Source organism: Phaseolus vulgaris, chromosome 1, assembly GCF_000499845.2.
Source record: "Phaseolus vulgaris cultivar G19833 chromosome 1, P. vulgaris v2.0, whole genome shotgun sequence".
NCBI lineage: Eukaryota > Viridiplantae > Streptophyta > Magnoliopsida > Fabales > Fabaceae > Phaseolus > Phaseolus vulgaris.
The window spans coordinates 49365648-49389190 of record NC_023759.2 but is presented as its reverse complement, the minus strand read 5'-3'; the positions used below and the strand labels follow the sequence as shown (position 1 = coordinate 49389190).

Genomic DNA, 23543 nt, shown 5'->3' with positions numbered 1-23543 from the left:
GAAGAGAGCTGCTGTAAATATTTAAAAAATAAATAAAAAAAACGTATAATCTAAATTTGTTGAAAAAATATATAACATAGTTAACTCTTTCTTTATTTAACATCGCAAAACCAGAGTTTAAAAGAAGCAAGAAGGGTCGAGGACTATGATTTGAACAGGACATGAGTGGCATTGCCAGATCACAATGATGAAGAAAAACTCTAAGCTTACTAAAAAATGGTTTTACAAGGCAAAGTGATCACAAATAATTTGTTTTTATTAATGCCATCCCTGACAAGTCATTGGAACCAGACATGGAACTAAATTAACGCATGTTAGGTAGCATTATTAAAAAAAGGTATAAAAATATTTAATTTGTTTTATGTGATAACAACTTTGCATGTCTATGAATAACTATAATGAAAGTAGTTATTAACCATTATAATATGTTAAGTGCATGGTTTAAATTTCTTTCTTTTTCTATGAAACAAAAATACAATATTCCTTTTAGTTGTAAATCACCTAAAACACTTGTCTCAACCATTTTATAATCTTTATCGGCATACTCATTTTGTTGTCATCATAACATAGTTTTCTTTCAATTTTTACTCAACAAAATTACGAATTTTTTATTATATATCTATTTTCTTTAATTCTGGAATTGATTTTACCTCGTGCTTCAATATAAAGAACACGTTCCTGATATACAAACTAGGAGGCATAAAAAGTATATGGCTTAGTTATTCACTGTCTCGTTCTATCTTATAGAAACAAAATAGTGCAGAGTTGGATCAATTATTCTAATTGAGAATAAACATTATGTAGCAGACGTGAGATAAGTTAATTGCTGGACAGCCATAGGCCAACCATATTCTAATTAATTGATTTTCGAATTCAAAAAGAAGAAAATCGATCATAACGGATAGAAAACCAGGTTTATCTAATCCTCGATATATTTTTAAAAGTATGATTGGTTCTATATATAAAGGTGGCTTTGGCTATTTAATATTAACAACGTGGAGAAATATGTTAGGAAGTGAATTTATATACTCACTAGTTTTTTCGAAAGGAATAAGAAAAAAAAAATAAATTTTAAAACAACAACTCATAAGCTAAATATAGTGTTGAACTTTTTACAAGCAAGCAACAATATTATAGTCTAACATTACAACAAATTAATCTAAATATATTTAAGACAATGGTTGTTGGGAGAAATGTAAATTGTATTGGTATGGGCAAGATCGAAGATTCGGTCATCCTGATCGAGATTCGGGCTTGCTGACTGAGATTGGGAAAACTTAGTCGAGATTACAGAAACTTGGTCAAGACGAGGGAAATCGTCACAGTCGGCTTGGCCGACCGACCCATACATCCATCAATGCTCAAACCAAGGTCAATAAAGCTAATTCGTCATTAAGAACTAGGTAATACACCCATAAGTGAGGTTCATTCCACTAATCAGACCCAATAAGATAAGTCCATTAAAATAATATAAATAACACACATCCCAAGGAGAAATGTACGTCATTTATTACTGTGCACCTACCCGAATACTGATCACCCGCTTTACTGACTTGAGCATCGGAGTGCCTTCCACAGGTACCCCATTCAGTGTTCACCCGAGACCGAGAGCCAAAGGAGAAGTACGAAAACGAGAAGAACCCCAGTCAAATACCCAACAACCTGCCTGACCGAAGGAGAAAGACGAAGACTTCAATAGTTCTCTAGGTCTCATATCCCTAACAGGAACATAAATTAATTGTTCTTCAACCAGGTTGAAACTAAGAGAATGATTGTCTTTTTCTCAATTGGTTGGTATACATTTTTTCCCTTCACTCGAACGATCTCCTTATACTCATCTCGCTTCTCTACTCCTTGTTTTCTTAAACTTCTAGCTCGAATGGTACCTGTAAAAGACACTCTGAAGATCAAATAAAATTTCGGTGTTCAACACTCGGTGCTATTAGTATAAAATGATTTGCATGAGTTTATTATTATTGAATCAAATTAAATAATGATTAAGAGTGTATCATTTAGTATTTAACCACTAATTAATCTTGTTAATCCTACGTTTAGTGTCGTAGTTTTGATTATCGGTTAATCTTGAACTAGTGTTGAATCTTGAGGTAGGTGTAATTTGGTAAAAACGGTAGTCTTATGACTCTTGAAGGTGTAAGATGTTGTGACAATAGGCTATGAAAATTGAAAACGACAATTTGAGTAGAATGACGGTGAGTGCATTTGAATTTGACAGTGGAATTAAAACATGGCGAAATCGAATTCCATCTCTTGTGCATATTTATATGAGCATGTGCAACTGAATGGAAAAATGGCACAGTGGGCCATGGTCTCCGTGGTTAGAGGCGTGCCAGCAAGGACAGTACCATTGTCTGTTTCTCCGATCATAGTCTTCCAACGAAGTCCCCTTCATACCAATTCATGAATCAGAATGATTGGACGGCCAAAAAGATAAGAAATCACAACATCATTAGGCCCCACCAGCCACCCCCCACTCACCCTCAATTTCTAATTTTCTTTTCTAATCCATTATAACACTCTACGCATATATAAATAATCCCCTCAACACAACCATCATCATCATCATCTTCATCATCATCACCACTGTGTGAGGGATAGAGTGAGCAAAAATGGAGGGAAAGGAGCAAGATGTTTCACTGGGAGCGAACAAATTCTCGGAGAGGCAACCCATTGGCACTGCGGCTCAGATCCAAGACGATGGAAAGGACTACAAAGAGCCTCCATCGGCTCCACTGTTCGACCCCTCCGAACTCACTTCTTGGTCATTCTACCGAGCCGGAATAGCGGAGTTTGTAGCCACTTTTCTTTTCCTCTACATAACCATCTTAACCGTCATGGGTGTCAATAGGTCCGATTCCAAGTGCGCAACCGTTGGCATTCAAGGCATTGCTTGGTCCTTCGGTGGTATGATCTTTGCTCTCGTTTACTGCACCGCTGGAATCTCAGGTCAAAACACTTCCTCTCTTTCTTTCATATGCTGTTATGCTGTTATAATTATACTAATGGTTTGTGTTGGTGTGTGATGCAGGGGGACACATTAACCCGGCTGTGACATTCGGACTCTTCTTGGCGAGGAAATTGTCGTTGACTAGGGCAGTGTTCTACATAGTGATGCAGGTTCTGGGTGCTATCGTTGGAGCTGGTGTGGTCAAGGGTTTCGAGGGAAAAACATTCTTCGGCAAACACAACGGTGGTGCCAACTTCGTTGCCCCTGGTTACACAAAAGGCGATGGACTCGGTGCTGAGATTGTTGGAACCTTCGTTCTTGTCTACACTGTTTTCTCAGCCACTGATGCCAAGCGTAGCGCTAGAGACTCACACGTTCCTGTATGTACCCTCATGTTATTATGCATGAATTTTATTTTTAGATAAATACATATATAAATGTGTTAATAATAATATTGATGAAATGATCAGATTTTGGCACCCTTGCCCATTGGGTTCGCTGTGTTCTTGGTGCACTTGGCCACCATCCCAATCACTGGCACTGGTATCAACCCTGCTCGAAGTCTCGGTGCTGCCATCATCTTCAACAAAGACCTTGGCTGGGATGATCACGTATGTTATCTTTCTCTGTAAATTTTGAAATATAGTTTTATCAAATTTTAGAATTTTCAGGAACCAAGTTAATGAGGTAATGCAGTGTTATTTATAACCTTTTGCATTTTTGTTGCACAGTGGATTTTCTGGGTTGGACCCTTCGTTGGAGCAGCTCTTGCGGCTCTTTACCACCAAGTCGTGATCAGAGCTATTCCCTTCAAATCCAGCTAAGGGATGAAGCTTGTGATGAGTGGGTAAAAGAACCAGACGAAGCAAAGTTTATGGTCTAATTTTATATTGTTATCTGTTATTTAAGTTGGAAGATGACCATGAGCGATGTGTGCTGTAATTGCTTGTGAAATAAAAAACAACGTCCTCTTTTTCTGGGCTCATTGTTGTGCCTCTTTTTCTTGAGAGTGTTTTGTCCCTCTGCGTTTGGCATCTTTCATTGGGTATATGCTCAAATTACATTCAATTATGCACACTACTAATATTGTTGCATTATTAAGGTGGGTGGGTGGTGATGCCTAACTCACACAACCCTGAATTCATAAACCACACCACATGTAATTAAAGATTGATTGCCAAAGATATATCATCATTCCCATGTTGCTATTTGAGTTGTTAGCACATTTAAAACTAAAAATGCTTCTTCACGAACCAGAAGTCATGATTTTCCAAAGGAAAGATTTGTTAAGTAACTTACTTTCATTTAACAATTCTTTATAATAATATTTAAATTAACAAAATAAGATAAATATAATTAAAATATTAATTTATCAATTGTTAAATAGATGTGTTTTACGGTGTTAAAGTATCACGGGCCTTTTCCTAAACCGACAAATCCTCTTTCTCGTACCATTTTTTTTTACGGTTTTACATGTAGCATCCGCTAAAAACAAGATACAAATAAATAAGAGGGGCCAAGCATTAACACAAAGTTACAAGTTAAAGGAAATTAGGCAGGATTCTTGATGACTCATTGACCTTTAATATTATGAGTTTGATGAGATGAAATTTATATATTTAGTTGATTTGTTTATCTTTAATAAAAAAAAACATAGAAATTATCTTTGTAAAAAATACTTGTGAAAGTGATAGGGAAAATGATAAGAATAATGTAATTTGATCATAAAATTACACCAGCCCAGAAGATTACATAAATAGAGAAGTCATCACTTCACGTAAAGTTATAATTATAGTTGATAACTTTTTTTAAAAACTTAATAAACCTAGCTAATTTATTTTTGTATTGAAGTCACGTCATCCTCAGACGATGACAGTTAAATTTCTCCTTGAATCATAATTATTTTTTAAATAAAAATATTTATGTAATAAATTTAATTATTTATTTTCTTTTATAAATTTTTATTTTAAGCTATATAATTTTAAAATTTATATTTAACTAGTTTTTAAATTATCATTTTATTTAGAATATTAATTATTTTTACTATAAAATTCATAGTTTAAAATACAACATTTTTTTTAATTTGAAAAATATTTAAAAAAATAGTATAATATTTTTAATTTTTTCCACAATTTATTTTTAACCTAATTCATTTAAAAATATTTCGATACTGAAGTTTAAAACATATTATTAATTAAAATATTAAAGATTACTGTTTAAATATATTTTAAAAAATTAATAATAATTTCAAAAAAATAATCCTATAAATAAAAATAGTTTCGTAGAATTTAATTAAAATTTTAATATTTTGAACGTCTAAAAATTGGAAAGTAAAATTAAATTTGTTTTATTAAAAAAATACTCTCCCTATATATATATATATATATATATATATATATATATATATATATATATAGAGCAATAAATTTTTTCTTTCAGATATCACTTTCTTCAACAACAAAGTACACAAAAGTGCTATTTTTTAATTATGTGCTTTATTATTCATTGCAATATAAATTAGATGGAGAAAAGAAAGATAATAGTTTTTTCTTATATATTAATTAGTGAAAACACATTTGTATATGTATACGTGTGTTCAATTTGTCTTAAAATAATTTAAAAAATAAACAAATATTAGAATAATTATTAAAATATAGATAAAAAGGAATTATAAATTAAATAATTTGATTGTAAATAGTATTTTTTAGAGTTATTAGATAAAAAGTAAGAATTTGTATGGAAAAAAAGTTAAAAGAGATAATCTTTTTTATTAATGTTGTAGACATACATTGAACCCTAAAAATATATCTGTGTAAGTAGCATATTTTTTATTTAAAAAAAAAAAACTTAGCGTATGTAACTGACCCTTTTATTATTGGGCCTTATGGGCTTTGTTTTTTTGAAGTAAAGCTTACATCAGAAAAAAGGGAATTGTGATTGCTGACCGGCCTATTGACCAAAACCTGAATATTGAGGAGCCCATTTGTAAAACCCTACTTCCAGATTAGGGTGCTTGCGTTGTGCTGTGTTTGCACGCCTTGTTCGGTGCTGTGAGTAGTGACGGTGCAGAATCGAATCTCCGAACATGGCGTCGAGCGATCGCACAGTGTTGCAATTCTCTTCATCATCTTCTTCTTCGCAAAGCATCTCGGCGAAGGTTCACCCTCTCGTTATCTTCAACATCTGCGATTGCTACGTTCGGCGTCCTGACCAAGCAGACCGTGTCATCGGAACCCTTCTCGGATCCGTCCTTCCCGATGGAACCGTCGACATTCGCAATTCCTATGCTGTTCCTCACAACGAGTCTATTGAGCAGGTCCTTTACTCTTTTTTTTATCATTATTTATATTATCATCGATAATTAGGGTAAAACCTTGGTAGCTGCTTATGTTATCTTGCCTTCTATACATTTGGAATTTAGTTCCGCATCTGGATCTGAGAAATTGGATGTTACATTTATATTTTGTAGTTTTATTTATTTATCTAGTTTAGTTTATGTTTTGATTTGGATTTGCATTTAGGTTTGTGTATGCTCCAATATATTTCTCGCATTGGATTGACCATATGCGACATGTTTTCTCATTGCTGTTTCTTTATTATTTAGGCATTGTGTGGATAAACTTCTCAGTAAGTACTTTTAGGATAGGAAAAAAAAGAAAGGTGTAAGGTAAACCTACCTTATTACAAATTAAAATAAACCTTTGGGGAAGTCAAATAAGAAAACTTTTATGAATTAGCCTATGCCAAGAAAATGTTAACCCAGGGAGTTATGATAGAAAGAAACATTATGCATTTTACTTTCTTATTTTTTTCTCCTACAGGTGAGAGAATTTTATCCAATAAAGACCCGAGCTTTTATTAGTAATTTGGTTTTGATTACTATGCTCTCTGTTCTGGTTAATTGTTGCATACTAGCAATTTGTAACTCCTCTCTGTTCTCTCCCAATTTATTCTTTAATTGATATTCAAACATAGTTTAAGGCTCATATACTATTCTCACATTATTTAATTGTTTTGTTCTCATTCTGAAACTCAAACTGGACGGAAGGAAGAGGGATGCCCATTTCTTAATTGAAAGTCAGTTTAAGCCTAGACAAATAATGACAGCCTTATCCTACAGCCAGGTGAAATCTGGCTTAGGGCCTCTTATAGGAGAAGATGTATGTGTTTAATTTATGTCCTGTTGAGGCAATTTATTTTTATCTTTGTCATGGAAGTTGAGATTAGTAATTCTGAGTCAATTATATTGAGCGTACTGCATGGATTTCTTAAAAAGATTGAAAGGTTTTAATTTTTAATATTACGTTAAAATTATATTCGATACCTGTATAGTTGACACTAGTATTTAAAGCCTATAAAAGAGTTGCATTGTTAAAATTTACCTTTGACTCTATTATTGAACTTTTGCAGTTGGCTTTAACCGTCTCTCTTCTGGTTGCAGATTCTATTTCTTCTTACATTTCAGCTTCCGGTCTTACTAAAAATTGTTCTGATATTTTAACTTGTTTAATCTACAGGTTGCTTTGGATATAGAGTACCACCACAACATGTTAATATCCCACCAAAAAGTGAATCCAAAAGAAATCATAGTTGGATGGTAATTCCATTTTTTTGTAAAACGTAATTTTTTTTATTATCATGATAGTATTCTCAATGAAGTGGTGGTCAAGAGTACTTTGAAATCCATATGGCCTAGGTTAAATGACGTTTACTTTTGGTGGAGGCATCTGCAATATTTGACTTATAAATAAAGTTGGTTTTGTTGGATCCTATTGGAAAAAATAAATGTTTTTCAGGGGGGAGCTTCGGTGATGGGTATAAATAGACTGAATCCTGTTTTATTTATTTATTTTCCTGGAGAAAGAAAGCAATGCTAACTTTGGCTATTTATTCAGGTATTCTACTGGTCTTGGAGTAACTGGTGGTAGTGCATTAATCCACGAGTTTTATTCTCGAGAAGTACAAAATCCTATTCATTTGACTGTTGATACTGGGTTTACAAATGGAGGGGGTACCATCAAAGCATACGTGTCCAACAATTTATCTCTTGGAGAACGGCAAATTGCTGCACAGTTTCAGGAAATCCCATTAGATCTTCGTATGGTTGAAGCAGAGCGAATTGGATGTAAGTAATTCTTGGGCCTGTATTTTCAATCACCTCTCTCTTTCCTTTTCCCATTCTTCTCTCTCTCTCTCACTCTCTCTCACTCTTTACTCTTGTCTCTTATTTTATATACTTAATAAAGAGTATGTGCTTACTTCCTTGGATGCACTTGAAACAAATGTTTTAATTTTCTTCTCTTCATCAGTAACTTGTTTTCTGTGAGTTGTATTCTAGAATATTGCTTGATATGGAGTATTTTGAAATTATTTAATTGATAATTATGTAAATAAGTCATGCATTGCATTGTGCCAAAAGGATGCAGTCTAAACACGTGCTCTCTGACTTTCTTGACCTTCTTTCTTTAGTTCTTGATGAAGTAATTTTTCATGACATACCTTCTAAGTCTAAAGTCATTCTTTAATATAAAGTTATCCTCCTTTAATCTGAAAACCTCTAGTTTCACTGAATGAAATTTTGTGGTACTTCACTGAGTCTTCAACTAAGGATTCCCTATCCTCTTATTCCAAACTGTTTTCTCTGGTTCAGCTTTTTAGTGTATGGATTGTGGGTGCTTTAATGTCCCTTTTTAATTGTCATCTGGTTGGACGTTCACTTGGATGAAAGTTCATAGTTATTTAAGCTGTTCATATGTTTATATTCATAGTATAGAAAGAAAGGTCCTTGAAATTTTATCTTTATGATGGAATTTTCTGATCTATATTCTCCACTATGCTATGGCGATGTCTTTTCAATTGCATCCTTTAACTAACGTTGAAATTATCTTTCTATAATAATGATTCTGAAATGTTTATAGCTGAATTTATGTTTATTCTGGTAATGGCAGTTGATATGCTTAAGGCAACTGCAGTTGACAAAATTCCTTCAGATTTAGAAGGGATGGAAGCATCAATGCAACATCTACTAGTCTTGATTGATGATATCTACAAATATGTTGACGATGTTGTGGTATGATATTGACATCTTTAATCTCTCCTCATGTCCTATAAGATCGTATTAATTAGTTTTTCATCACAGGAAGGGCGAGTTGCGCCAGACAACAAAATTGGGAGATTTATATCCGATGCTGTAGGTTCCCTTCCTAAAGTGTCTCCACGGGTTTTTGATAAGCTTGTGAACGATAGCTTGCAGGTAATATTTTGATGCTTTACTGGTGAATGATAGCTTAGAATTTCATACTTCAGTTTTGATGAAAATTTTGTAACGTGATTGATTGAACAATTATTATTTTTTTGGCTTGTGAACTTGTCTTTCATAGTGTTGTTGTGCTGACACGGGTGTTTCATCCATTTCAGGATCACTTGCTTTTGCTATATTTATCTAGCATCACAAGAACGCAGCTTAGCTTGGCCGAAAAACTGAACACAGCTGCCCAGATTCTGTGATTCTTTCGCCTCTTTGTGTCGTGGAAGACAAATTTTCCTGATAGTTTTGTTGTCATTATTATGTCAAATTTCCAGAAACGTGGAATGTTAGCGTTTTATACTCCAGTTTTACTTTGCTTTATATATATATTTTTAATATTTTGGGTCCTCTTTGCATAGTTTATTTAGTTCACTTGGATATTAGCAAGGTATGCCGTTGTAGCTTCCCCTTGTTAATTTTAATGTAATATGAGCGAATGCCTTCCCTCCATTGCCTATTTGTTTCTTCTTGCGATTGGATAAAGCTTGACAAAATGATATTTTTCTTTTAGAAGTTAATCTTGAAATTTATTTTCGTTTTTGGTTTTCTATTAGATTTTTTTTTCTGAAGAATGGAGATTTTTTCTAAAACTTTTTATCAAATGATACTAATATAGTATTATATTGTATTATTAAACTTTTTTGCTAAAGAACAAGCCGGTCTATTTTCTCTATTATTACTTTTATTATTGTTAATTGTTTTTTAATAGTGCTTTTTAAATCTTTCAGGCTTAAAAAATGTAATGTTTGAAGTTTGAATAAGAACAATATGTAGCGATTATTGCCATTCAATGTGTGTGTTGTTAATTTAGCATTTCTTTTCCTTTCATCCTTTTTAAATGAATGAGCTGTTAAGGATTACAAAGTCGATGAAAGTATAAAAGACGCAGGCTGATACAGAAAGACGTCAAACATTCACACTGCACTCTACTAATTCTTATTCTAAATCCTGCCCTTAGACTTCCACAATACACAATAGTTTAGTCACAATGCGGCAGTAATTTGATCAAATATTTATAAATTAACCAATTTAAATTTTGCTGATAAAAAAAACAATTTAATATTTGAAATTAATATTGTTGGTCTATAATCCTTCATTTTATAAATAAAGACATTTTGATTTGAACAGTTTTTTAATTTATTTTCTATTTAACAGAAAAACTATTTTTTTAGGTTATATATTTTTTGGCCATGAAGTATAGGGTTTAGGGTTTATTTACTTCAAAATTAATTTATTCCTTATGCTAACTAATTGATCTATTTGATGCATGCACCTTTACATAATTGTGATAATAGTTCTCATTAACACATTATATTAATCTTTGGTTTACCAAACTAACACTATTTCACTCAGCGGCTACAATCAAGCAAAATACAATGGAGGACTTTTAGTCACTTGTTGTCTTTTGACACAGATGGAATATAAAATTGGTAAAGTATGAAAAGTAGAGCAATTTTTTTTCAAAACTTTGTTGAAAATCCCATATAAGTTAGAAATAAGATTAATTAATAGTATATAATTAGAGTAAATATCACCTTATACATGTGGTTTTGTTGGAAGAGTTAGATTTAAATTTTATTAGTTTAATATAGTATTAAAACAGTTAAAAGTATATTCTAATTGAAATTTTAGTCTATTATACTATCAATTATCGATTTTCCCTCAACTTTTATGTTTGATCTCTTTAATTCGAGATGGTGTATTGTAGATTTTAAATTGATTATAAAGTATATAAATAGAATAATTCTTTTTTTTACTAAACCGTTTTTATAGAATTATTTTTACTAAACCTTTTTTTTAATAAATTTAAAAAACGAATAAAATACTATTGATAATATCATATTTGGAGTTTCAAGTTATTATTTAATAAAATGAAAAAATTCAAACTAAAATTCTAATTTAACTGGGAAAGTCACAAATAGTTAGACAAATATCTCGTGAATAATCAAAAGTATAGATACAATTTTTCTAAATATAATATTTGATCTAGAGCAAAACATTTTTTCTTAAAGATAAAAATTTCATATAATTATGCAATCTTTATTATTACTCAAGTAAAACTAAGAATTAGCTTAATGAATGCAAGAAATTTGATCATCCATGGAGTGTATATAAGTATTATTGTTCTATTTTTTGGGGGATCTTTGACAATTAGAAAAGACAGAGTAAAAAAAGTTCTTTATATAAAAATAGCTAAAATTATAGTTTATCAATAAAGTGGATGTTTTTTTTGGTAGAAGAGATCAAATATAAATATCTATCGTGATTGTTCAAATTGGTAAATAATATTCGTGCTTAATTCAAAATTAAAAGAATTATGTTATTTGCGATCGCGTTTGATTTTTGATTGATTCAGTTGATTTCAAGTTGTGTTACCTTCCTCGAACCCTTAGATAACTGAATTAAACAAATCAGAAATTTCATATATTTCCATGTTGTTTCAAAATCTTGTGACATTTTCTTCATGAAATTTTGCAAAGACACTTACAATATTACTAACCATTTTCTTAGCATGAAGTACTATAATGATGACTTATTTGACAAAGAAACTGGTCAATTACTTTTTGTGTAATTTTTTTTTTTATCACTTTTTTTAATCCAAATAATTGAAATATAGAATTATACTTAAAATTAATGAGATTTAATTATATTGGAACGAAGCACTTGAAACACTTAACCTTCTTAAAGAATTCTTAGCTGCTCGATGAGGTATTTTTGTGTATGACAAATAACTAGATGCCTAGTATTTGAAGTTGGGATAACAACTTCAGTCCAAAAGTCCTACAAGTTAGAGTACCCAAACCCCTTATTGCCAACTATGAACAGACAAATGATCCTCGAGAATTGTAGGAAATGATCCTCTCTCCTTTCTTCACTACCAAATAATAGTATTGTATCATACTATTACTACTATTTCATCACACTCTACTTTGAGTCCCTGTTCGAAAGACAAATGTTAAAGACAAGAGAAAGTGACATAAGAAAAGCCAAGTTACTCTCCTTTTTGTAGGTCTTGAATTGTTCCTCTAAAATCAATCAATTGGGTGGGTTCGTTGTCACTAGTATATGTTTTCACATCTTAAAAAGAAGTTTTCCATGAAAACTAGTCAACCTAACTCGTTTCTATGTCAGTCTTTACTCTGATCACAATAGTCCAAAAGAGATGAAACAATATGCAACTTTGACTTTCACTTCCCTTTGTCTCTCCTTCATACTTACATATAAAACTACTTTAGACCGTTCTTTACAAACTTTAGAAGACAACCACTTCTTTTAAAAACAAATTTTGGCTCAACTCACACTTCTTCATGGAATTAGATTAATCTCATAAGTATAATTGGTGAAACATAAAGCATTGAAAATTACAGGAGAATAGCAGTATTGTATCTAAGAAGAATAGCAGGAGAAGTGGAAAACATTTAAATATGTTTCCATAGCATAAACTACATATATAGTTTAATCAATACGTACATGTTTTCGGCCTCAGACCAAAACGTTGAATAGTGACTGCTTTTGCGCATGTCTTTCTCTTTTCTACTTCTTTATTAGCACAAAAAACTAGGCTAAATCAAACTACACATGTTGTTCAGTGTTCATTAGTCTCATATTTCCTAAATTCAATAAGACAGAAGATGAATTATAAAACATAGTGGTTGATCTGTAATCCCCAAAAGCAAATACAAAAAACAAAGTGGAAAAGGTAAAAGATTTTGGTACTAGATTATTGAGTCATGGCATTATAAATGTACACGGACTGAGATCTTTATGGTTCAGAAGCCCAGAGCTAAGGTTCAGAGGCACATAATCATTGAGTGGCTTCTGATAGTGAAATTCTATGGAAGAGGGCATGTCAGATTTTTGTTTCAGAGGTGAAAATGTTGGTTGTAATAGAGGTAGTGGTAGTGGTACCAAGTGTGGGCGTTGGAATCCCACAACTGAGCAGGCTAAGGTTCTGACTCAACTGTTCAGTTCTGGACTTCGAAACCCAAGCATTGATCAGATTCAAAAGATCTCTAATCAGCTCAGTTTTTATGGTAAGATTGAGAGCAAAAATGTGTTCTATTGGTTTCAGAACCATAAGGCCAGGGAAAGACAAAAGCGTCGCAAGGTTGATAGGGATGTGACTCGTAGTGAAAACTCTATCTCCATTAATTTTTTCACACAAAGTAAGTACCATATCAGATTCATTTTGTATCACCACAATCTTCTTTCAAACACCAAACATATTGGTCTAATATGTTATCTGATATGTTTCTTTTAGCAGATTTTACTCAGCTATATGACGTTTCTGAGACTGAGAAAGTCACTGAGACCCTTCAACTGTTCCCCCTGAACTCTTTTTGTGAATCAGAATCAGAGAATATGAGGGTTCATGCAAGTGACTGCAGGAATAATACAGTGTTTTCTTTCACAGAGGAGGAACAAATGAATCATTCACCATTAGATCTTCGCTTGAGTTTCACGTGAACATGAGAATCTTTTTCGGGTGGTGGTTAGAAAAGAGAAGGGTTTTCTTTGATAAATTCTTGGACATTCTTCTCTGCATGTTCGTCGTGTTAGTTTTTTTTTTTTTTTTTTTTTTCTGAGTATACTCTGTTGGATTGTCGTTAGATATCTTCAATGCTTGTGATTCTAATAACTCTGCATTCTAATAATAATTTTACTATTTAACATCTATTTAATTATATTTATAATTTCTTGATGTTTTTCAAGAAAACCATAATATTCTTAAAAGAGTTAGTTGACGAAAGTCAAAATTGAATGCTAAAAATACTAGGATACACTCTTGTGCCACCATGCTAAAAATACTAGGCTGCTTCTTCCTGCACCTCCATACCTTCTTGTGCCACCCCCATAAATTTTTCTTACTCCAAAAATACCCTTTTCAATATTCCGGATTACATAATCCGGAAGTCTTTTTCTAGATTCAAAATTAGCTTTCGAATTATGTAATCCGGAAGTCTTTTGTGATTAGCTTCCGGATTACATAATCCGGAAGTCTTCTCTATACATAAGATTAGCTTCCGGATTATGTAATCTGGAAGTCTTTTTTTCAGATGTGTTATTAGCTTCTGGATTGCATAATCCGGAAGTCTTTTCTAAATATGAAATTGACTTCCGGATTATGTAATCCGGAATTTATCCGGATTACATAATCCATAAGCTTATTATTTCAAATCTAAGGGGTGAAAAAAAATGATAAAATAGTATTTTCATATTTAGTATGGGGTGGCACAAGAAGGTATGGAGGTGTAGGAAGAAAGAGTCCACTCTGAAATACTGTACAGCTGTTTATAGTCCTGGGCCTAAACACTAAACATTGATTCTAGCCCATATCTAACATAGGAGGAGGTAAAAGCCAAATTCTTCCTCCACCTCATTAATTGTGATTTGTACCAGATCTTCTTTCAAAAAATTTAAATTACCCTTCTTTATCTTGAACTGAAAATCTGAAAATTCAAAAAATTCAAAAATATATTATGGAATTTTTTTTTAAATAGATTATTATGTTTCAGAAACGAAATTTCATAATAGAATTCGAAAATCAAAATCCTATTAAAAAATAATTTCAAAATACAAAAAATACATTTTGAAAAAAAAATCAGAAAAAAAATTAAAAACATATTATGGAAAAAGATTTATGAGATTTATAAAAGTGTTCCAAAAAATCCAAATCTAAAAACATGTTTTAGAAAAGGAATTGCAAAAGTATTTTTGATTCGGCCCCACTTTTATGCAAAGGCATTTTTTATCATTTCACATAAAAATCGAATACAGTTTAAAATTGATTGATCAGGTGCGGGAAGTAATTGTCGATGTAAATTCTATTATTCGAATTCATGATCTTATTTTCAATTCCAGAATTTTTTTGAAAACTTACGGAAAAAGATTTCCAAAATTCAGTGTTAAAAAAATCCAAATTCAGAAACGTGTTTCAGAAAGAGAATTATAAAAGTATTTTTTATTTGGACTGTTACTTTTATTTAAGGGTATTTTTTATCATCTTACATAAAAATTGGGTGCAGTTTAAAATTGATGGACGAGGTAAAATCTATTATTCAAATTTATGATCTTATTTAAAAAATAATAATTTATGGTATTATGATTACACAAACCAATATAATAATAAAAAAATAGTTATATATAATTTGCTAATCAATTTGGCTTAGTGTTAAAATTTGCTTGTATTTGTATGAGTGTTTTTTTTTTTGTATTTTTATGGATTATATACATCAATGTGTGGATTTGTTTTAAAAATATTGCAAAAAGTCATTGGTTTATTCGCAAAATTGGACCGGTTCATATGATATCACACCAAGATGATAGCATGTCCAGTATGAAAAATATCTTTTATTTAGTCACAACTATACCTTCATTAGTTTTCTTTATTATTAGTACAAATTTTAATCAAATAAAAAATAACATTTGAATAAATATAATATAATAAAATGAAATGATATTAGTAATTTTCACCTAGTATGAATTAACTATTTTTTCTGGAAGTTTCGATTTAAGATTGGGCTTGAAGCCCAAAGCAGTTTGAGGACAGAAAAAGTGGGCCGTTGTACAATATCGAGGGATTAAATAAGATGAGAGTCCAATCCAACACAACACGCAAAGAAAAGTTGAAGAAAAGGAAAAGGAAAAGCCGGTTGGTGAGGCGCAGAAGAGAAGAGAGGAGAGGGAGAAGAAAAGAATTGAAGTTGGAAGAAGAAGAAGAGGAAGAAAGAGGGAAATCGGAGTTTCTGAAATTGCAATGGACGTGATAAAGACGCAGCAAATCTCATCTCGACCAATCGAGAAGGTCGTGGTTCACCCGCTTGTGCTTCTTAGCATCGTCGACAACTACAACAGAGTCGCCAAGGACACTCGCAAGCGCGTTGTCGGCGTTTTGCTTGGCTCCTCTTTCAGAGGCACGGTCGACGTTACCAACAGCTACGCCGGTTCGGATCTGTCCTTTTCCTTTTCCTTTTCCATTACCGCATTCCTTTACTCAATTGTTAGAGTTGTTGCAAGGATTTGTGCCCTAATTTTGTCTAGCTAATAGATATTGGTAGTGAGATCGTGTGTTTGTTGATCCTGAAACTTGATTAATAGAAACTCCGACACTAAAACCTCTCTTGCTGTAAATCTCTTGAACATGTAAATTTAATGTATAGCTAGGTTTATTTAGCGTGGTGGCCAAGATAGTAATTACTTTAGAGACCTTAAAAGCATGTTGCTGAGTAAAATGAAGTTGAGAGCAGTGGCATGTCGTTGATCAATTCGTGTAAGTTTTGTGTCTCTGTGTGTCTACTCCGTTGACCATGCGTTGCATTTGCTCCTCCACCTTTGTTTATATGTGTCCAAGCGCTTTACAGATTCATCTATTCTTTCTTCTGCACCATAATTGCCGTTCATATACACTTTCTCTTTCACTCGCCTGCCTTGCTGCTGTCTTAAGCCGTTCTTTGCCTTCTCGCCTGACCCTCTCTTTTGCTGTCTTGCTGATTCCCTGCACATCTTTCTCATCTCTGGATGCTGTTACTGGTTTAGTGTTTTGGTTTGCTTTGTAATCACTGAACATTTCCTTTTTTGGGCTTGGAGATAGTGGTCTGGAACTGGTGGATATTACGCAACTAATTATATTATGAGTCTCTTTGGACGTCATGGTTATTAAATTTCAGTTTGATGTTTGCTTTAATGTTGCTATTTATCTGTTTCTTACCTATTCTATACGTGTGTATGTATTAGTACAATTTTACATTTTGGTAAGATCGTTCTAACCTTGTTAGGATACTATGTTTTACGATTTTGATATTGAGAACATTGCTCACTTTTTAGTTATCTTATTGACAGTGCCGTTTGAAGAAGATGACAAAGATCCCAGCATTTGGTTTCTTGATCACAATTACCATGAATCAATGTTTTCCATGTTTAAAAGAATAAATGGTATGAGTTGGACAATTTCCTTTTCCTTTATTTTATTTCAATTGAATATCTCTAACTAATTGAACATGGATTTTTTGTTTTGGTTTACAGCAAAGGAGCATGTTGTGGGGTGGTATAGCACTGGTCCAAAGCTGCGTGAAAATGACCTTGACATTCATGGCTTATTTAATGAGTATGTTATTGATCCGAATATCTGGGTATAATAATATTTCAAATGCAATGTGTTTTCTTCACTTCATTTGAGCATAAATATTTCGTAGTTTTACAGGAAAAATAAAATAACATAGATACACACACATTGGAAGTTCCTTATCCTCATCAATATGTTTTTAATAAATTTAAACTAAGTGTTACTTTTATGGTCTTTGCTTCATTCTGTCTTTACTCGTGTTCATCTGTAGCTGTGTGTACCCTGTTCAAACTTTTTCCAAATTGACCAAGCTTGTAACGATTGCAGTTATGTTCCAAATCCTGTCTTGGTTATCATTGATGTTGAACCCAAGGAATTGGGAATCCCAACAAAAGCATATTACGCCGTTGAAGAGGTTAAAGAGGTAGAAATTAAGTCCTTTATATCTGTAATAGAAATGTTATATTGTTTTTACTGATATTATTGCATAAGTAATATTGCTGTATATGATGGTGGGAAGGGAGTTTGCTCATTACTAAATTAGTTGTCAAAGAAAGTTACATATAGTTTATTTTGAATGCAGAATGCCACCCAAAAAAGCCAAAAGGTCTTTGTACATGTGCCATCAGAGATTGCAGCTCATGAAGTTGAAGAAATAGGTATTCCATGCCATTGAACATAAAACTGCTGTAATTTTTCTTTTTTTATTCTGTTTATAAACTTTCTAATATGAAAATTCTGAATTTTATTATCCATACAGTAGTGTAACCAATTCCTCTTCTTTTATTTTTTTCTTACCCCTGTGCAGGAGTGGAACATTTGCTTAGAGATGTAAAAGATACAACCATTAGCACCCTTGCGACTGAGGTTTCATTTTTCCGTCATGATGTCCTTATTTATTAATTCCTTTCACTTTGTGTTCATTTTTCTTGATTTTTTTTTCACTGCTTATACTTTTGTTGTCCTTTTAAAAGAAAAAAAATTAATGTTTAGTGTTGACAATGTAATTTTTACTCAGGTAAGTGCAAAACTTACAGCCTTGAAAGGTTTGGATGCTAGACTTAAAGAGATAAGGAGTTACCTTGACCTTGTTATTGATGGAAAACTTCCATTAAACCATGAGATCCTGTACCATCTGCAGGTTTGTTTCTCGTATTCTGGCTCAGTTAATGCCTCTGATTATTTGGCTTTGTTATCAATTGGTTAAAGAATCTTGATTAAGTATTGTCTGCTGATCCAAATTTCTTAGTTTAATTTGTAACGTTTTGTAAGAAAACTAACAAAACATGTGATGTGACATTAATGGCTGGAAGGCTTTAATTTAATTACTTGGAATAATAGAAGCATTTTTTTCCTTTTTTCTTACGCTACATTATTCCTTCTCATTTCTATTGCAATTTTCCAGGACGTGTTTAACCTGCTACCGAATCTCAATGTTGCCGATCTTATCAAGGCGTTTGCAGGTTATGATTTGTGACTTGTATTTTTCAATGTCATGTTTTTCTAGAATATCTCTTTTAAATAGTTGATCTGTCTTGTGTAGTGAAAACCAATGATATGATGCTGGTAATATACCTCTCGTCTCTCATTAGAAGTGTAATTGCACTCCACAACTTGATTAACAACAAGGTTAGAAACATTTCCCTAATTTTTGCTGCAAGTATCATTTATGTTTGCTGATTACTTAATAATTTGGTATTAAATTATGAAAATAGCAATTGTGGCAAGGTTGGAGAAAAATTTAGTGCTCCATTTGTACAAGCTAGGCACTTGATGAGCTTAGGTGTGTTCATGCATTACTTTGAACAGGATTCAAGGAAAATGAAATCCAAACCAATTAATTTTTATTGGTTTGAATTTTTCTTTTTAAATTGCATGATCCAGAACCAATAAAAAACTGGTTGGTTTGAATCGATTTAAGTCCACTGATATGTAAATGTACAAAAAATTTATTTTAGGCATAGAATGAATACATTATTTTGTCAAAAAAAAGTTGCATAGTCCTGTCCTTGAAAGCGGTAAATTACATCTTATTGTAAGTGGCTTAAATTAACTAAATAATAGCGAAGTTAAAAAAGAAAAAAAGATTGTGCTATAAAATTCCATGCACAATATTTAATAGCAAAAAACTTACAATACTGATTTTGTTGAGTTTTTGGTAGTTCATAAATCTAATTCTACTAATCACATTGAGTTTGATTCAAATTGAATTTGATTTGATTAGGTTAAAAATCAAAAACCAATTTAATTGGTTCAGTTTGGATTCCTGGATTCAAACTAGTGAATTCCAATTGATTTCTGCTTACACCTACTGGGTACATGGATTATATCTATATCATAAATGATGAGTTAATCTTGTCAGGTGAAAGAGGTTGTTAAATCATCAGCGATTTACTGTGTTTCATGTCTTTATTTTTTGGAATGTGATTTCAGATGCTTAACAAAGAACATGAGCGGGCAGAAGACTCAAAGTCAGTTCCAGTGCCGAGTGCAGCTGCATAAGTTTTGATGGATTGTGATGGTCGGAACTCCTTGGATTGAGATTGTAACACCTTTTTCACTTTTGTCGGGTTAGAAACTTACACCTAACATGGCATAATGATCCTTTTATGCTTGTTCCGGTGCTCCATGTATTTTACTCTTCATTACGTTGCTCATTTTCTTTGTTCGGTAGCTTTGGTAACGGCTCTTAAAGAATTCGTTATTATAAACAAATTGATTGAAGATATCAGAAATGAATCTTTGCTCTGGTAATTTTTTGCTGATTTTTAATTGACCTGTATCCGCTGAATCCCGTGCATTGTGTTGAGTTGCAACTAGAAAGAAATCATGTAACATACCATATTATAGTTTATGGACTAGGCAATAGATTGAACCATGTTAGCTAAGATTGGGGGTGGTGGGAGTATAACCTGCAAATAAGCAAGTATCTGCTAATTGCAATGGTAAATTACTTAGATCGTAAATTACTTGCAAGTTCTAGATTTTTTATATATTGCCCCAGAAGTGTTAATTTTAGTAACACATCATCTTGAATTTAAATGCAAATCATTTTTGTAAAACAAGAAGTGAAGTTTGTGTCAATTTAAATGCATCATTGATGTCGAGCCGAGGGGGCCCGCATCGATGTTGAGTCAAGCAATCCTGTGCCGATGTCAAGTCGAGCGTGCCCGCATTGATGTCGAGTCGTTCGGGCTCGTGTCGATGTTGAGTCGTGGGTTGATTTTGAGACGTTCGGGCTCGGGTTGATGTAGAGCTGAGCGGGTCTGGGTCGATGTTGAGTCATTCGGGCTTGGGTCGATATTGAGTCGTCCGGGTTGGGGTCGATGTTGAGTTGTGTGTGCTCGGGCCGATGTGAAGCCGAGGGGTCTTGGCTGATTTCGATGCGAGTGAGCCCATATCGATTTCAAGGTGAACGGGCTCGGGCTGATGTTGAGTCGTTCCAGCCCATGTCGATGTCGAGTAGTTTCGGCCCAAGTAGACGTCGAGTCGTTTTGGCCGGGGGTGATGTAGAGTCGTTTGGGTCGGGGTCAATGTTGAGTTGTCCAGGTCCGGGTTGATGTCGACTAGTTCGGGCCCGGACCGATGTCTGGTTGTTCGGTCGAGTCGTCCGGACCCAGGTCGATGTTGAGCGTCTGGGTCTGGTTCGATGTAGAGCCGAGTTGGTCCATGTCCAGGTTGAGTCGGCTTAGGTCCAGTTCAAGCCAAGTTAGTCTGTGTCCATATCAAAATGAATTTAATGTAATTTACAAAGTGGATTCAATATAATTAACAAAGTAGATTTAATGTAGACTTAATCTCACTTTTTAAATGAATTTTTAAAAAAATTAATTATATTTTGATCTATTTAAAGTGGATATATTTATTTGGATTTGGATTGGATCTTTTGGAAAATCCAAGGCCACCCCTACAATTTATGTTTCAACGATTTTTCTAAAAAATCTTTAACATGGTATACGTTTAATCGTACATACTAGACATGGTATACGTTCTTAAAGCATTTTTCCATAAAAAAACCAAATGCTAAGTTACTAACTTCTGCTCAAACAAACGTTTGCCCCGTTTTAAAAACCAATACAACCAAGTAAATGGTTTTAAACTCTTTATGCAAGAAATGAAATCTTTTCACCCTTTTTTATGAGCTTTTGGTTCGTCAATTACTTTTGAAATGCGTTCCTAGTTGTTTTAGGAGAAGACTTCAAAAAACATTTTTACATTTTTATTTCCATAAAATATGGCTTATTGAATCAGAATGTTTTATTAATAAAAGAATATGCAAAATACTTACCATTTTCTATTTATACGCCAATAATCATAGTATTATATGTTTTCTATGTAAAAATTATATGTAAAAGTTGTTTAATCCATATATGATTTAATTAATCTCGTAATAAATTTTTTTTGTAATTACCAAGTCAACTTATATCACTTTTGTGAAAAAAATGATTTCTATTATCTAGTTTATTGTAAAAAGAGAAATATGAATTAAATCATTACTAACATTTTGATATGTATTTTTTTTTTTATAAATGTTATTTCCTTCTCATTTCACAAAAACAATGTTGGTTTTGATAAGCTTTCCATTTAAATAACAATACAATATGGTGTATTTCTTGTACATATCAAGACAAACTCAAGATTGGAACTATAAAGTTTCCTTTCATTAAATTGTAGTCATAAATTAACCAAGAAAGAGAAAAGATATTTTGATTTTGTTTTAGACAAAAAAATAAAATGAAAAAAAGGAAATAAAAAAATGAGTTTCCTTGTACTATTTATCTTTACCCCTCATTCTATTTCTCTTATGTTCTTTTTTAAAACAAATTCAACGCTATTTTCCATTCACATCACTTCTGTAATGCCATTTAAACCAATCTACATACATCCTTACTTATGTACTTACATACTTTGTTAATTAAACTTTAATCTTACTTTACATAACATTCTTACTTTTTATTTGTTTTATAAATTTATACTAATACACTACAAAAATTCTCACCATAGAAAACATATGTGAACGTACATCACTGTTTTTTTTTTTTCTTAATAAGTAATTTAAGATATTGATTAACATTTATCACATATACATATAAGGATATTGATTTTTAAAAATTAAAATGGCGCATACATTAATTATATTTTAAAACTATTTTAATCATAAATGATTTTATTATAATATATATATATATATATATATATATATATATAGTTTTAGATTAGTCTCGTGCATAATACATCTCAGTAACCGTTTATTTGGATAAAAATTTCTATAAAAATTTAATAAAAACAAAAACAAGTTAAATTAAAATTTTCATCATTTACATATAACTGAAAATCTTATTTAAAAAAGGTTACCAAGATATTATTTTACAAGATTTTTATAATTTATTTATTTTCATTTATAAAAAACTTATTTTATTTTAGTTTCTTCTGAAAATATTTGGGAAGAAGTTCATCTATTATACTTTTGATCTCTTCACAAATTTTAAAATAACATTTAAATTAAAAAAAAAATATTTCAAAATCTTAACGATTAAAAAGAAACGAGTATTTCATAAATTAATGGTTATTAATTTCTTCTTTCAATAAAATAATTATAATTTATTATATATATATATATATATATATATATATGAAGAAAATATATGTATTAGAAGCTAATTATGTGGAGAGGTACTCTTAAGGTAGTAATATTTGTAAAAAAATGTATAAAATGTATTTGTATAAAGATGGGACATGTAATACCTCATACTCATAATACAATATTTTTCAATATAATATTTGAATCACATTTTTTTATTAGATAATGTAAATATTTTATTGTTCCCAATATATTTTATAGGTAAAATAATATAAAAAATACTACTTAATAAATAATATAAAAAAAAACTATTACAGGAGGAAACACATTTATAAAAGCAGAAACATGGCAGTTGCACTATGGAATTTATATGTTACATTATAATCAGTGGAAAATAGTGTGTACTTAATTTTCCGCTTACATTTTTTTCTGTAATTTACATGATTTATAAAAGAATTGGATTAGGAAAAATCATTTACCTTCTTTGTACTTAAAAATTACAACTTTTAAATGTTAAATAAAAAAAATACTTATTAAAGAATAAAAAAAATAATTAGTATGAGATTAAATTAATAAATTATAGTTTCACCAATATTGAAAGAGTAAATTCACTATATTAGTTCGTGAA

The 23543-nt window shown here is 31.7% G+C and overlaps 4 protein-coding genes across 5 annotated transcripts; all 4 read left to right on the top strand.

Moving 5' to 3' along the window:
- The first annotated feature begins 2450 nt into the window (after positions 1 to 2450).
- On the top strand, positions 2451 to 3950 carry LOC137815060 (probable aquaporin PIP-type 7a). The gene is made up of 4 exons (XM_068618090.1): positions 2451 to 2964; positions 3047 to 3345; positions 3436 to 3576; positions 3697 to 3950. The coding sequence occupies exons 1-4, from the start codon at positions 2628 to 2630 to the stop codon at positions 3787 to 3789; spliced, it is 870 nt and encodes a 289-aa protein (XP_068474191.1). The 5' UTR covers positions 2451 to 2627; the 3' UTR covers positions 3790 to 3950.
- Positions 3951 to 5866: 1916 nt separating this feature from the next.
- Positions 5867 to 9722, top strand: LOC137815041 (eukaryotic translation initiation factor 3 subunit F). Its single transcript, XM_068618062.1, has 6 exons — positions 5867 to 6281; positions 7483 to 7562; positions 7861 to 8090; positions 8914 to 9035; positions 9105 to 9218; positions 9383 to 9722. Exons 1-6 carry the CDS (start codon positions 6051 to 6053, stop codon positions 9470 to 9472), a joined length of 867 nt encoding a protein of 288 aa, XP_068474163.1. The 5' UTR covers positions 5867 to 6050; the 3' UTR covers positions 9473 to 9722.
- Positions 9723 to 12995: 3273 nt separating this feature from the next.
- On the top strand, positions 12996 to 13853 carry LOC137816257 (WUSCHEL-related homeobox 5-like). Of its 2 annotated transcripts, none has more exons than XM_068619335.1 (2): positions 12996 to 13438; positions 13537 to 13853. In XM_068619335.1, the coding sequence occupies exons 1-2, from the start codon at positions 13108 to 13110 to the stop codon at positions 13737 to 13739; spliced, it is 534 nt and encodes a 177-aa protein (XP_068475436.1). In that variant the 5' UTR covers positions 12996 to 13107; the 3' UTR covers positions 13740 to 13853. The 2 variants fall into 2 exon arrangements, with proteins under 2 accessions (XP_068475436.1, XP_068475435.1); XM_068619334.1 differs by having other exon boundaries at positions 13534 to 13853.
- A 2034-nt stretch (positions 13854 to 15887) lies between these two features.
- On the top strand, positions 15888 to 20088 carry LOC137815059 (26S proteasome non-ATPase regulatory subunit 7 homolog A). The gene is made up of 10 exons (XM_068618089.1): positions 15888 to 16216; positions 17112 to 17204; positions 17295 to 17376; positions 17662 to 17758; positions 17918 to 17993; positions 18143 to 18201; positions 18353 to 18475; positions 18740 to 18797; positions 18878 to 18963; positions 19768 to 20088. Exons 1-10 carry the CDS (start codon positions 16030 to 16032, stop codon positions 19834 to 19836), a joined length of 930 nt encoding a protein of 309 aa, XP_068474190.1. The 5' UTR covers positions 15888 to 16029; the 3' UTR covers positions 19837 to 20088.
- The last annotated feature ends 3455 nt before the right edge of the window (positions 20089 to 23543 follow it).